At 53.4% G+C, this 15,293-nt stretch overlaps 1 protein-coding gene across 1 annotated transcript; it reads left to right on the top strand.

Moving 5' to 3' along the window:
* The first annotated feature begins 184 nt into the window (after positions 1-184).
* On the top strand, positions 185-15,018 carry fgf2 (fibroblast growth factor 2). Its single transcript, XM_080465437.1, has 3 exons — positions 185-489; positions 12,289-12,392; positions 14,370-15,018. Exons 1-3 carry the CDS (start codon positions 258-260, stop codon positions 14,553-14,555), a joined length of 522 nt encoding a protein of 173 aa, XP_080321563.1. The 5' UTR covers positions 185-257; the 3' UTR covers positions 14,556-15,018.
* The last annotated feature ends 275 nt before the right edge of the window (positions 15,019-15,293 follow it).

Raw genomic sequence — 15,293 nt, 5'->3', positions numbered from 1 at the left:
GACCTGCACGCCCCCCCAGAGAGCAGCCGCCAGCTCCTCGGACCGCCGCCGCCCGCCGCCCATGGCTAAGGCCTCCGTCGCTGGTCGCTGGTCGGTGTTCCTGCCCTGAAGGGAGCCGCTGAGGTGAAGCCGTCTTCAGGCCGGCGAGGAGGAGGAGGGGGGGGGAGGGGGGAGGGGGGGGGAGGGGGGGGAGGTGGGGGCGGGAGGCCTCGGCGGGGCTCCACCAGGCGGCTGCCAGCAATCGGGGGAGAGGAGAGATGGCCACCGGAGGAATGGCCACCAGAGGAATGGCCACCGGAGGAATGGCCACCGGAGGAATGGCCACCGGAGGAATCACTACTCTTCCCTCTGAAGACGGCGCCAGCGGAGGATTCCCCCCCGGGACCTTCAAGGACCCCAAGAGGCTGTATTGTAAGAACGGGGGCTTCTTCCTGAGGATCAGGGCCGACGGGGGGGTGGACGGCATCCGGGAGAAGAACGACCCCCACAGTGAGTACCCCCTTCCTGAACACTCCTCCATAGTCCTCAGTGTGCAGCTCCTGGAACCACCATGTCACTTTTCCAGCTCAGGTTTTTTCCTGCGCTCACTAACATGAAGGCCTCAGTGTGTCGCTTCACTGCTGGAAAGTTTCACGGCTGAAGAACCCGAGAGGAGGATGTTTTCTCTTCTGCTGAGTCACATGAACAGACTTCCTGAGCAGAGGTCGTCTCCAGTCCGTCACTTCCATCAACAGGATCAGCCACGCTCACACCATTTCTCTTTAATCTGTCAAGACGAGTGGAAATGAAACACATTTCTCATCACATTTGATCACGTTTTGACTTCAGGATCGTAACAGAGTCTGAACGTGCATCAGGAATCAGGATTTATCAGGAATCAGGATTTATCAGGATTTATCAAGAATCAGGATTTATCAGGAGTCAGGATTTATCAGGATTTATCAGGAATCAGGATTTATCAGGAGTCAGGATGTATCAGGAGTCAGGATTTATCAGGATTTATCAGGATTTATCAGTAGTCAAGATTTATCAGGAATCAGGATTTATCAGGAGTCAGGATTATCAGGATTTATCAGGACTTATCAGTAGTCAGGATTTATCAGGAATCAGGATTTATCAGGATTTATCAGGAGTCAGGATTTATCAGGATTTATCAGGAATCAGGATTTATCAGGAGTCAGGATTTATCATGAGCCAGGATTTATCAGGAATCAGGATTTATCAGGATTTATCAGCAGTCAGGATTTATCAGGAGTCAGGATTTATCAGTAGTCAGGATTTATCATGAGCCAGGATTTATCAGGATTTATCAGCAGTCAGGATTTATCAGGAATCAGGATTTATCAGGAGTCAGGATTTATCATGAGCCAGGATTTAGCAGGAGTCAGGATTTATCAGGAATCAGGATTTATCAGGAATCAGGATTTATCAGGATTTATCAGGAGTCAGGATTTATCAGAATTTATCAGGAGTCAGGATTTATCAGGAATCAGGATTTATCAGGATTTATCAGGAGTCAGGATTTATCAGGAGTCAGGATTTATCAGGATTTATCAGGAGTCAGGATTTATCAGGATTTATCAGGAGTCAGGATTTATCAGGAGTCAGGATTTATCAGGATTTATCAGGAGTCAGGATTTATCAGCAGTCAGGATTTATCAGGATTTATCAGGATTTATCAGGAGTCAGGATTTATCAGGAATCAGGATTTATCAGGAGTCATGATTTATCAGGATTTATCAGGATTTATCAGGAGTCATGATTTATCAGGAATCAGGATTTATCAGGATTTATCAGCAGTCAGGATTTATCAGCAGTCAGGATTTATCAGGAATCAGGATTTATCAGGAGTCAGGATTTATCAGGAATCAGGATTTATCAGGAGTCAGGATTTATCAGGAGTCAGGATTTATTAGGATTTATCAGGATTTATCAGGATTTATCAGGATTTATCAGGATTTATCAGGAGTCAGGATTTATCAGGATTTATCAGGAGTCAGGATTTATCAGGATTTATCAGGATTTATCAGCAGTCAGGATTTATCAGGAGTCAGGATTTATCAGGAATAAGGATTTATCAGGAGTCAGGATTTATCAGGAGTCAGGATTTATCAGGAATCAGGATTTATCAGGAATCAGGATTTATCAGGAGTCAGGATTTATCAGGAATCAGGATTTATCAGGATTTATCAGGATTTATCAGCAGTCAGGATTTATCAGGAGTCAGGATTTATCAGGAATAAGGATTTATCAGGAGTCAGGATTTATCAGGAGTCAGGATTTATCAGGAATCAGGATTTATCAGGAATCAGGATTTATCAGGAGTCAGGATTTATCAGGAATCAGGATTTATCAGGATTTATCAGGATTTATCAGGAGTCAGGATTTATCAGGAATCAGGATTTATCAGGATTTATCAGGATTTATCAGGAGTCAGGATTTATCAGGAGTCAGGATTTATCAGGAGTCAGGATTTAAGTTCCTTCTCCAGTCTTCAGCACCGTGGGTCAGTGTGGAGTTCCATTGCAGTGCAGCTCCTGGAGCAGCAGCAGCTCCTGGAGGAGGAGCATCTCCTGGAGCAGCAGCAGCTCCTGGAGCAGCAGCAGCTCCTGGAGGAGGAGCAGCTCCTGGAGGAGGAGCAGCTCCTGGAGGAGGAGCAGCACCTGGAGGAGCAGCAGCTCCTGGAGCAGCAGCAGCTCCTGGAGGAGGAGCAGCTCCTGGAGGAGGAGCAGCACCTGGAGGAGCAGCATCTCCTGGAGCAGCAGCAGCTCCTGGAGCAGCAGCAGCTCCTGGAGGAGGAGCAGCACCTGGAGGAGCAGCATCTCCTGGAGCAGCAGCAGCTCCTGGAGCAGCAGCAGCTCCTGGAGGAGGAGCAGCACCTGGAGGAGCAGCAGCTCCTGGAGCAGCAGCAGCACCTGGATGAGCAGCAGCTCCTGGAGCAGCAGCAGCTCCTGGAGCAGCAGCAGCTCCTGGAGGAGGAGCAGCACCTGGAGGAGCAGCAGCTCCTAACTATTTTTAGAATCATTCAATCGGTTCCTTTCTTGGATGTTTGTGTCGTCGATGTGAGCGAGTCCCCCCCGCCCCCCCACCCCCCCCCCCACCCCCCCCCCCCCACTCCCCCTTCCCCCCCCGGAGCAGCAACAGGAACAGCAACGCAACTGTGCTGCATCAATAGAGGGTTTGTTCCTTCTGAGCTCAGCTGGTTCTACCTGCCAGGGAGGAGTCCTGGATCCTACAGACCTGAACCACACCCAGACCTGAACTACACCCAGATCTACACTACACCCAGACCTGAACCACAACCAGACCTGAACTACACCCAGACCTGAACTACACCCAGACCTACACTACACCCAGACCTACACTACACCCATACCTGAACTACACCCAGACCTGAACTACACCCAGACCTACACTACACCCAGACCTACACTACACCCAGACCTGAACTACACCCAGACCTGAACTACACCCAGACCTACACTACACCCAGACCTACACTACACCCATACCTGAACTACACCCAGACCTACACTACACCCAGACCTACACTACACCCAGACCTACACTACACCCAGACCTGAACCACAACCAGACCTGAACTACACCCAGACCTACACTACACCCAGACCTACACTACACCCATACCTGAACTACACCCAGACCTGAACTACACCCAGACCTACACTACACCCAGACCTGAACTACACCCAGACCTACACTACACCCATACCTGAACTACACCCAGACCTACACTACACCCAGACCTGAACTACACCCAGACCTACACTACACCCATACCTGAACTACACCCAGACCTACACTACACCCAGACCTGAACTACACCCATACCTGAACTACACCCAGACCTACACTACACCCAGACCTGAACTACACCCAGACCTACACTACACCCAGACCTGAACCACACCCAGACCTGAACTACACCCAGGCCTGAACCACACCCAGACCTGAACTACACCCAGACCTACACTACACCCAGACCTACACCACACCCAGACCTGAACTACACCCAGACCTGAACTACACCCAGACCTGAACTACACCCAGACCTACACTACACCCAGACCTACACTACACCCAGACCTGAACTACACCCAGACCTGAACTACACCCAGACCTACACTACACCCAGACCTACACTACACCCATACCTGAACTACACCCAGACCTACACTACACCCAGACCTACACTACACCCAGACCTACACTACACCCAGACCTACACTACACCCAGACCTGAACCACAACCAGACCTGAACTACACCCAGACCTACACTACACCCAGACCTACACTACACCCATACCTGAACTACACCCAGACCTGAACTACACCCAGACCTACACTACACCCAGACCTGAACTACACCCAGACCTACACTACACCCATACCTGAACTACACCCAGACCTACACTACACCCAGACCTGAACTACACCCAGACCTACACTACACCCATACCTGAACTACACCCAGACCTACACTACACCCAGACCTGAACTACACCCATACCTGAACTACACCCAGACCTACACTACACCCAGACCTGAACTACACCCAGACCTACACTACACCCAGACCTGAACCACACCCAGACCTGAACTACACCCAGGCCTGAACCACACCCGGACCTGAACTACACCCAGACCTACACTACACCCAGACCTACACCACACCCAGACCTGAACTACACCCAGACCTGAACTACACCCAGACCTACACTACACCCAGACCTGAACTACACCCAGACCTACACTACACCCATACCTGAACTACACCCAGACCTGAACTACACCCAGACCTGAACCACACCCAGACCTGAACCACACCCAGACCTACACTACACCCAGGCCTACATCACACCCAGACCTACACTACACCCAGACCTGAACTACACCCAGACCTAAACTACACCCAGACCTACACTACACCCAGACCTGAACTACACCCAGACCTGAACCACACCCAGACCTGAACTACACCCAGACCTACATTACACCCAGACCTGAACTACACCCAGACCTAATCTAAACCCAGATGTAAACTACACCCAGACCTGAACTACACCCATATCTAAACTACACCCAGACCTGAACTACACCCAGATCTAAATTACACCCTGATGTAAACTACACCCAGATCAAGTCTACACTCTAATCTAAACTACACCCTGATCAAAACTACACTCAGACCTAAACTACACCCAGATCAAAACTACACCCAGACCTAAACTACACCCTGATGTAAACTACACCCAGATGTCCTAATGGAGACTCACTGATCCTTCACTACCTTCCGGGGCCTCTTCTTCCTTTTGGTGGTTTTCCAGTGAATGAATCGGTGTAGCGCCTCCACCTGGAGAAAGACTCTTCTGCTGCTCTCTGCTGCTGTCGGTTGATGCTTGGTTGGTCAGTTGGCCGGTTTGTCGGTCGGTCGGTCGGTTGGTTGGTCGGTCGGTTGGTTGGTCAGTTGGTCGGTTTGTTGGTCGGTCGGTTTGTTGGTTGGTCGGTTGGTTGGTTGGTCTGTCGGTTGGTTGGTCAGTTGGTTGGTCAGTTGGCCGGTTTGTCGGTCGGTCGGTTGGTTGGTCAGTTGGTTGGTTGGTCAGTTGGTTGGTCAGTTGGTTGGTCAGTTGGTCGGTTTGTTGGTCGGTCGGTTTGTTGGTCGGTCGGTTGGTTGGTCAGTTGGTTGGTTTGTTGGTTGGTCTGTCGGTTGGTTGGTCTGTCGGTTGGTCAGTTGGCCGGTTTGTCGGTCGGTCGGTTGGTTGGTCAGTTGGTCGGTTTGTTGGTCGGTCGGTTTGTTGGTTGGTCGGTTGGTTGGTTGGTCTGTCGGTTGGTTGGTCAGTTGGTTGGTCAGTTGGCCGGTTTGTCGGTCGGTCGGTTGGTTGGTCAGTTGGTTGGTTGGTCAGTTGGTTGGTCAGTTGGTTGGTCAGTTGGTCGGTTTGTTGGTCGGTCGGTTTGTTGGTCGGTCGGTTTGTTGGTCGGTCGGTTGGTTGGTCAGTTGGCCGGTTTGTCGGTCGGTCGGTTGGTTGGTCAGTTGGTCGGTCGGTTTGTTGGTCGGTCGGTTGGTTGGTCAGTTGGTTGGTCGGTTGGTTGGTCTGTCGGTTGGTTGGTCAGTTGGTTGGTCAGTTGGTTGGTTTGTTGGTCGGTCGGTTTGTTGGTCGGTCGGTTGGTTGGTCTGTCGGTTGGTCAGTTGGCCGGTTTGTCGGTCGGTCGGTTTGTTGGTTGGTCGGTCGGTTGGTTGGTCTGTCGGTTGGTTGGTCAGTTGGTTGGTCAGTTGGCCGGTTTGTCGGTCGGTCGGTTGGTTGGTCAGTTGGTTGGTTGGTCAGTTGGTTGGTCAGTTGGTTGGTCGGTTTGTTGGTCGGTCGGTTTGTTGGTTGGTCGGTCGGTTGGTTGGTCTGTCGGTTGGTTGGTCAGTTGGTTGGTCAGTTGGCCGGTTTGTCGGTCGGTCGGTTGGTTGGTCAGTTGGTTGGTTGGTCAGTTGGTTGGTCAGTTGGTTGGTCAGTTGGTCGGTTTGTTGGTCGGTCGGTTTGTTGGTCGGTCGGTTGGTTGGTCAGTTGGTTGGTTTGTTGGTTGGTCTGTCAGTTGGTTGGTCTGTCGGTTGGTCAGTTGGCCAGTTTGTCGGTCGGTCGGTTGGTTGGTCAGTTGGTCGGTCGGTTTGTTGGTCGGTCGGTTGGTTGGTCAGTTGGTTGGTCGGTTGGTTGGTCTGTCGGTTGGTTGGTTAGTTGGTTGGTCAGTTGGTCGGTTTGTTGGTCGGTCGGTTTGTTGGTCGGTCGGTTGGTTGGTCTGTCGGTTGGTCTGTCGGTTGGTCAGTTGGCCGGTTTGTCGGTCGGTCGGTTTCTTGGTCGGTCGGTTGGTTGGTCAGTTGGTCGGTTTGTTGGTCGGTCGGTTTGTTGGTCGGTCGGTTGGTTGGTCTGTCGGTTGGTCAGTTGGCCGGTTTGTCGGTCGGTCGGTTTCTTGGTCGGTCGGTTGGTTGGTCAGTTGGTCGGTTTGTTGGTTGGTCGGTCGGTTGGTTGGTCGGTTGGTTGGTCAGTTGGTTGGTCGGTTGGTCGGTCAGTTGGTCGGTTTGTTGGTCGGTCGGTTGGTTGGTTGGTCGGTCGGTTGGTTGGTCGGTCGGTTGGTCAGTTGGTTGGTCAGTTGGTCGGTTTGTTGGTCGGTCGGTTGGTTGGTCAGTTGGTCGGTCGGTTTGTTGGTCGGTCGGTTGGTTGGTCAGTTGGTTGGTCGGTTGGTTGGTCTGTCGGTTGGTTGGTCAGTTGGTTGGTCTGTCGGTTGGTCAGTTGGCCAGTTTGTCGGTCGGTCGGTTGGTTGGTCAGTTGGTCGGTCGGTTTGTTGGTCGGTCGGTTGGTTGGTCAGTTGGTTGGTCGGTTGGTTGGTCTGTCGGTTGGTTGGTCAGTTGGTTGGTCGGTTTGTTGGTCGGTCGGTTTGTTGGTCGGTCGGTTGGTTGGTCTGTCGGTTGGTCAGTTGGCCGGTTTGTCGGTCGGTCGGTTTCTTGGTCGGTCGGTTGGTTGGTCAGTTGGTCGGTTTGTTGGTCGGTCGGTTTGTTGGTCGGTCGGTTGGTTGGTCTGTCGGTTGGTCAGTTGGCCGGTTTGTCGGTCGGTCGGTTTCTTGGTCGGTCGGTTGGTTGGTCAGTTGGTCGGTTTGTTGGTTGGTCGGTCGGTTGGTTGGTCAGTTGGTTGGTCGGTTGGTCGGTCAGTTGGTCGGTTTGTTGGTCGGTCGGTTGGTTGGTTGGTCGGTCGGTTGGTTGGTCGGTCGGTTGGTCAGTTGGTTGGTCAGTTGGTCGGTTTGTTGGTCGGTCGGTTGGTTGGTTGGTCGGTCGGTTGGTTGGTTGGTCGGTCGGTTGGTTGGTTGGTCGGTCGGTTGGTTGGTCGGTCGGTTGGTTGGTCGGTCGGTTGGTCAGTTGGTTGGTCAGTTGGTCGGTTTGTTGGTCGGTCGGTTGGTTGGTTGGTCGGTCGGTTGGTTGGTTGGTCGGTCGGTTGGTTGGTTGGTCTGTCGGTTGGTCAGTTGGTCGGTTTGTTGGTCGGTCGGTTGGTTGGTTGGTCGGTCGGTTGGTTGGTCGGTCGGTTGGTCAGTTGGTTGGTCAGTTGGTCGGTTTGTTGGTCGGTCGGTTGGTTGGTTGGTCGGTCGGTTGGTTGGTTGGTCGGTCGGTTGGTTGGTTGGTCGGTCGGTTGGTTGGTCGGTCGGTTGGTTGGTCGGTCGGTTGGTCAGTTGGTTGGTCAGTTGGTCGGTTTGTTGGTCGGTCGGTTGGTTGGTTGGTCGGTCGGTTGGTTGGTTGGTCGGTCGGTTTCTTGGTCGGTCGGTTGGTTGGTCAGTTGGTCGGTTTGTTGGTCGGTCGGTTGGTTGGTCTGTCGGTTGGTCAGTTGGCCGGTTTGTCGGTCGGTCGGTTTCTTGGTCGGTCGGTTGGTTGGTCAGTTGGTCGGTTTGTTGGTTGGTCGGTCGGTTGGTTGGTCAGTTGGTTGGTCGGTTGGTCGGTCAGTTGGTCGGTTTGTTGGTCGGTCGGTTGGTTGGTTGGTCGGTCGGTTGGTTGGTCGGTCGGTTGGTTGGTCGGTCGGTTGGTCAGTTGGTTGGTCAGTTGGTCGGTTTGTTGGTCGGTCGGTTGGTTGGTTGGTCGGTCGGTTGGTTGGTTGGTCGGTCGGTTGGTTGGTTGGTCGGTCGGTTGGTTGGTCGGTCGGTTGGTTGGTCGGTCGGTTGGTCAGTTGGTTGGTCAGTTGGTCGGTTTGTTGGTCGGTCGGTTGGTTGGTTGGTCGGTCGGTTGGTTGGTTGGTCGGTCGGTTGGTTGGTTGGTCGGTCGGTTGGTGTTCGCTGAGGAGGAAAGCAGATGATATTTAAAGTCAGGATGTGGGTTTGACTCGATGGTGTCGCTTGTTATTCTTTCTCATTTATTTCACCTCTTTGGTCAAAAATACAATAATGTTGCTCGACAGGCTGCAAGGCTTTAATTTTGATCTGCGGCCCCTCGCCCTACGGCTGCATTCCCTTTAGCTGCTCGCCCTACGGCCGCTCGCCCTACGGCCACTCGCCTTATGGCTGCTCGCCCTACGGCTGCTTGTCCTTTAGCCGCTCGCCCTACGGCTGCTTGTCTTTTAGCTGCTCGCCCTACGGCCGCTCGCCCTGTAGCTGCTCGCCCTATGGCTGCTCGCCCTACGGCCGCTCGCCTTGTAGCTGCTCGCCCTACAGCCGCTCGCCCTACAGCCGCTCGCCCGACGCCGCTCGCCCGACGCCACTCGCCCTACGCCACTCGCCCTACGGCTGCTCGCCCTGTAGCTGCTCGCCCTACGGCCGCTCGCCCTACGGCTGCTTGTCCTTTAGCTGCTCGCCCTGCGGCTGCTCGCCCTACGGCTGCTCGCCCTACAGCCGCTCGCCCTACGGCCCCCCCCCCTATAGCTGCTCGCCCTGTAGCTGCTCGCCCTACGGCCCCTCGCCCTACGGCCGCTCGCCCTACGGCCGCTCACCCTACGCCGCTCGCTCTACGGCTCTTCACCTGTCCAGGTGAACCCAGCGAGTGAAGATGAGTTCTTCTTCTGGACGTTCTGGATGGTTGACATGCGGTGGCCTCTTGGCTCCGCCCTCTTTATTCCACACCTTTAATCAGGCTCTAGAAACTAGAACAGGCTCTTGCTTCATGTCGTTGCAATGTTCAGTTCCTATTCTTTTATGTTACCTGAACGCACCGTCAGAGTGAGCTGGCCTGTGATTGGCTGGGAGAGGACAAGGGGGGCGGGGAGCAGAGTTAGCAGTGTGCTAGCAGACAGCTAATGGCGAAGGTATTTGTAGTCCGAAGCGTCGGAGGAGGTTTGTTCTCTTCTCTTTGGCGTATCTGATAATAAACTGGATGTCAGGTTTCACTGTGCTGTTTCTGAGATGCTGCCCCCTACTGGTCTGGAGTACCTGCAGCTTGACATATCATTCATCACTCCTGAATTCTTCTTGAAGTTTCCTTTCCCACGTCGCTCCTCAAGAAGAACCTGAACTTTTCATTTGTTGACTCTTCTCTTCTCTGCAACGTCTCGAAACGATGAATGTAAAATCATTTCTACTAAATTCTGACTGACGGCGGTGATGAAGCTCGTCATTCTGCCTGAAGCTGTTTGAACATTTACACTCCAGACACCAACCCCTCTCCCTCCTCTCCCCCCTCTCCCTCTTCTCTGTCCTCTCCCTCCTCTCCCCCCTCTCCCTCTTCTCTGTTCTCTCCCTCCTCTCCCTCTTCTCTGTCCTCTCCCTCCTCTCCCCCCTCTCCCTCTTCTCTGTTCTCTCCCTCCACTCCCTCCTCTCCCCCCTCTCCCTCTTCTCTGTTCTCTCCCTCCTCTCCCCCCTCTCCCTCTTCTCTGTTCTCTCCCTCCTCTCCCCCCTCTCCCTCTTCTCTGTCCTCTCCCTCCTCTCCCCCCTCTCCCTCTTCTCTGTTCTCTCCCTCCACTCCCTCCTCTCCCCCCTCTCCCTCTTCTCTGTTCTCTCCCTCCTCTCCCTCCTCTCCCTCTTCTCTGTTCTCTCCCTCCTCTCCCCCCTCTCCCTCTTCTCTGTCCTCTCCCTCCTCTCCCCCCTCTCCCTCTTCTCTGTTCTCTCCCTCCTCTCCCTCTTCTCTGTCCTCTCCCTCCTCTCCCCCTCTCCCTCTTCTCTGTTCTCTCCCTCCTCTCCCCCATCTCCCTCTTCTCTGTTCTCTCCCTCCTCTCCCTCCTCTCCCTCCCTCCTCTCTGTCCTCTCCCTCCTCTCTGTCCTCTCCCTCTTCTCTGTCCTCTCCCTCCTCTCCCTCTTCTATGTCCTCTCCCTCCTCTCCCCCCTCTCCCTCCTCTCCCCCCTCTCCCTCTTCTCTGTCCTCTCCCTCCTCTCCCTCCTCTCCCTCCTCTCCCTCCTCTCCCCCCCTCTCCCTCCTCTCCGTCCTCTCCCTCTTCTCTGTCCTCTCCCTCCTCTACCCCCTCTCCCTCTTCTCTGTCCTCTCCCTCCTCTCCCTCCTCTCCCTCCCTCCTCTCTGTCCTCTCCCTCCTCTCTGTCCTCTCCCTCTTCTCTGTCCTCTCCCTCCTCTCCCTCTTCTCTGTTCTCTCCCTCCTCTCCCCCCTCTCCCTCTTCTCTGTCCTCTCCCTCCTCTCCCTCCTCTCCCTCCCTCCTCTCTGTCCTCTCCCTCCTCTCCCTCCTCTCTGTCCCCTCCCTCTTCTCTGTCCTCTCCCTCCTCTCCCTCTTCTCTGTTCTCTCCCTCCTCTCCCCCCCTCTCCCTCTTCTCTGTCCTCTCCCTCCTCTCCCTTCCTCCTCTCTGTCCTCTCCCTCCTCTCCCTCCTCTCCCTCCTCTCTGTCCTCTCCCTCTTCTCTGTCCTCTCCCTCCTCTCCCTCTTCTATGTCCTCTCCCTCCTCTCCCCCCTCTCCCTCTTCTCTGTCCTCTCCCTCCACTCCCTCCTCTTCCTCCTCTCCCTCCTCTCCCTCCCTCCTCTCACTCCTCTCCCTCATGTGTGTCCTCTCCCTCCTCTCTGTCCTCTCTCATTTCCGTCCTCTCCCTCCTCTCCCTCCTCTCCCTCCCTCCTCTTCCTCCTTTCCCTCCTTTTCCTCCTCTCCCTCCTCTTCCTCCTCTCCCTCCTCTCCCTCCCTCCTCTCCCTCCTCTCCGTCCTCTCCCTCCCTCCTCTTCCTCCTTTCCCTCCTTTTCCTCCTCTCCCTCCTCTCCCTCCTCTCCCTCCTCTCCGTCCTCTCCGTCCTCTCCGTCCTCTCCCTCCACTCCCTCCTCTTCCTCCTCTACGTCCTCTCCGTCCTCTCCCTCCTCTCCCTCCCTCCTCTCCATCCTCTCCGTCCTACCCCTCCTCTCCCTCCTCTCCCTCCTCTCGGTCCTCTTGGTCCTCTCCCTCCTCTCGGTCCTCTTGGTCCTCTCCCACCTCTCCCTCCCTCCTCTCCCTCCTCTCCGTCCTCTCCGTCCTCTCCCTCCTCTCCCTCCTCTCGGTCCTCTCCGTCCTCTCCCTCCACTCCCTCCTCTTCCTCCTCTCCGTCCTCTCCGTCCTCTCCCCCCTCTCCGTCCTCTCCGTCCTCTCCCTCCTCTCCCTCCTCTCCCTCCTCTCCCTCCTCTCCCTCCCTCCTCTCCATCCTCTCCCTCCTCTCCCTCCTCTCCCTCCCTCCTCTCCATCCTCTCCGTCCTCTCCCTCCTCTCCCTCCTCTCCCTCCCTCCTCTCCCTCCTCTCGGTCCTCTCCGTCCTCTCCCTCCACTCCCTCCTCTTCCTCCTCTCCGTCCTCTCCCTCCTCTCCCTCCTCTCCCTCCCTCCTCTCCCTCCTCTCCCTCCTCTCCGTCCTCTCTCTGCTCCAGTAAAGCTCCAGCTGCAGGCGACCTCTGTAGGTGAGGTGGTCATCAAGGGTGTCCGAGCCAACAGGTATCTGGCCATGAGCAGAGAGGGACGGCTGTTTGCAGCGGTGAGCATCAAGCACCAACATTACAACTACGACCACCGAGCTTTTCCTTTAGTTCTGATGGTTTGAATGAACAAACACTGGATCAATACGATGACTGAACCAAGTTCTCTCACTCTGCTCCTTTTATCAAGCTCTGTTCGATATGTAGTGTTTTTAAAAGATAATCTGATTACACGAGAAGTCCAATCATACAGTCAACCAGTAGAGTATTAAAAATCCATAAACTAATAAAAAGGAACTGAAGGATTGTTAAGTTTCTGGTCGAGGTCGAGAGGGTTAGGGTTAGGGTTAGGGTTGGGGTTAGGGTTTGGGTTGGGGTTAGGATTAGGATTAGGATTAGGGTTGGGGTTGGGGTTGGGGTTAGGGTTAGGGTTGAGGTTAGGGTTGGGGTTAGGGTTTGGGTTGGGGTTGGTGTTAGGATTAGGGTTGGGGTTAGGGTTAGGGTTGGGGTTGGGGTTAGGGTTAGGGTTTGGGTTGGTGTTAGGATTAGGATTAGGGTTGGGGTTAGGGTTGAGGTTAGGGTTGGGGTTTGGGTTAGGGTTAGGGTTGGGGATGGGGTTGGGGATGGGGTTAGGGTTAGGGTTGGGGATGGGGATGGGGTTGGGGTTGGGGTTAGGGTTAGGGTTGGGGATGGGGTTGGGGATGGGGTTGGGGTTAGGGTTGGGGTTAGGGATGGGGTTGGGGATGGGGTTAGGGTTAGGGTTAGGGTTCGGGTTAGGGTTAGAGTTGGGGATGGGGTTAGGGTTGGGGTTAGGGTTAGGGTTGGGGATGGGGTTGGGGATGGGGATGGGGTTAGGGTTAGGGTTGGGGTTAGGGTTAGGGTTGGGGTTGGGGATGGGGATGGGGTTAGGGTTAGGGTTGGGGTTAGGGTTGGGGTTGGAGTTGGGGATGGGGTTAGGGTTGGGGATGGGGTTAGGGTTAGGGTTGGGGTTAGGGTTAGGGTTGGGGTTGGAGTTGGGGATGGGGTTAGGGTTGGGGTTGGGGTTGGGGATGGGGTTAGGGTTAGGGTTGGGGATGGAGTTGGGGATGGGGTTAGGGTTAGGGTTGGGGATGGAGTTGGGGATGGGGTTAGGGTTGGGGATGGGGATGGGGTTGGGGATGGGGATGGGGTTAGGGTTGGGGTTGGGGATGGGGTTAGGGTTGGGGATGGGGATGGGGATGGGGTTAGGGTTGGGGTTGGGGTTGGGGTTTCACTTGATCTGAAAAGTGATGAAAAGATCAAATAAATCCATGAACCAACTAATTAAAAACCCATCAGACTGATTTTCTACTTTAATAAAGTAAAAACTAAAGAGGAATCTGTCAATCAACAACTTCAGACCTTTTCTTCTTTGTTTTCATTCCCAAACATTCTGATACTTTCAGCTAAAAGTAACTGGAATAAAAAATACACATTGGACTCTAAATTAAACGACGTTCAGCTCCAGGTTCAGGTAACATCCAGTCAGACGGACGTTTTCTATCAAGGACGTAAAACCAGATCCTTCGGTCTGATGTGGACTTTAAACAGGAGAAAGTAATCGAGTACTCATTGATTTACATCTGAAATCAGAGCATGGATTCAATTTAATCTTTATTAATGCTTCTTATTCACATGTACCAGGATGTTTTACAAGAACTGGAAATCATAACAACCAGTCAGTCAGCCAGCCAGCCAGCCAGCCAGCCAGCCAGTCAGTCAGTCAGTCAGTCAGTCAGTCAGTCAGTCAGTCAGTCAGTCAGTCAGTCAGTCAGTCAGCCAGTCAGTTGAAGGGAGGAAGGAGATGAATCCACATCGTTATTTATTATTATAAAACTTGAATAGATTTAATTTCTGACTTAATAAATCACACATTCATCAACAAGAAACATTCAGATGAATCTGAAACAATAAAAGTTCTGTCCAGGTTGGCTTGTGACCAGAGTTCAGTCACGTTGTTCTGCCGTTGTTCCGTCTCCGTCGTCCAATCAGAACTGATGTTTGTTGTGGTCCTGCAGAGACGAGCGACGGACGAGTGTCACTTCCTGGAGCGTCTGGAGAGCAACAACTACAACACATACCGGTCCAGGAAGTACCCCAACATGTACGTGGCCCTGAAGCGGACCGGCCAGTACAAGGCTGGGAACAGAACCGGACCGGGTCAGAAGGCCATCCTCTTCCTCCCCATGTCTGCCAAGAGCTAATGTCCAACACCCAGCCCAGAACGGGCAGAACCAAAACCTGAACCAGGAACCAGTTTGGACGTGAACCAGGACTGTCAAGAGGTCAAAGACCAGAGGAGATAATCTTAATCCGCATCAGACGGGTCACCATGTTGGTAGTAACTAGTAGTTCTGCACATGCTCAGTAGAGTCAATCAGAACAGGGTTTCCTCCGTGGTGTCACGACTCCCAGACCAGATTCTCCTGGACTTTGTACTTTTATTTTGACAGTCACCGTAATAACAATCCACTTTGGTACTTTTATTTTGACAGTCACCGTAATAACAATCCAACTTGGTACTTTTATTTTGACAGTCACCGTAATAACAATCCAACTTGGTACTTTTATTTTGACAGTCACCGTAATAACAATCCAACTTGGTACTTTTATTTTGACAGTCACCGTAATAACAATCCAACTTGGTGGTCTGTCCACTAGAATGTCCTCCCAGTGTTTAGAGCTCATTGTTCTCCGCTGCGCGCACGCGCGTGTGTGTGTGTGTGTGTGTGTGTGTGTGTGTGTGTGTGTGTGTGTGTGTGTGTGTGTGTGTGTGTGTGTGTGTGTGTGTGTGCTTTCAGTACTAAAACTAACAACAGCACCAACTAGTGGACCAACATGGAAACTACATCTGTTTCAAAACATTGCCATGAAACCTTTCTGAAATGAAAACACAAAACACACACACACACACACACACACACACACACACACACACACAC

This window comes from Lipophrys pholis (genome assembly GCF_963383615.2).
Source record: "Lipophrys pholis genome assembly, chromosome: 6".
Taxonomy (NCBI): Eukaryota; Metazoa; Chordata; class Actinopteri; order Blenniiformes; family Blenniidae; genus Lipophrys; species Lipophrys pholis.
This window is presented reverse-complemented; position numbering and strand designations above follow the sequence as displayed.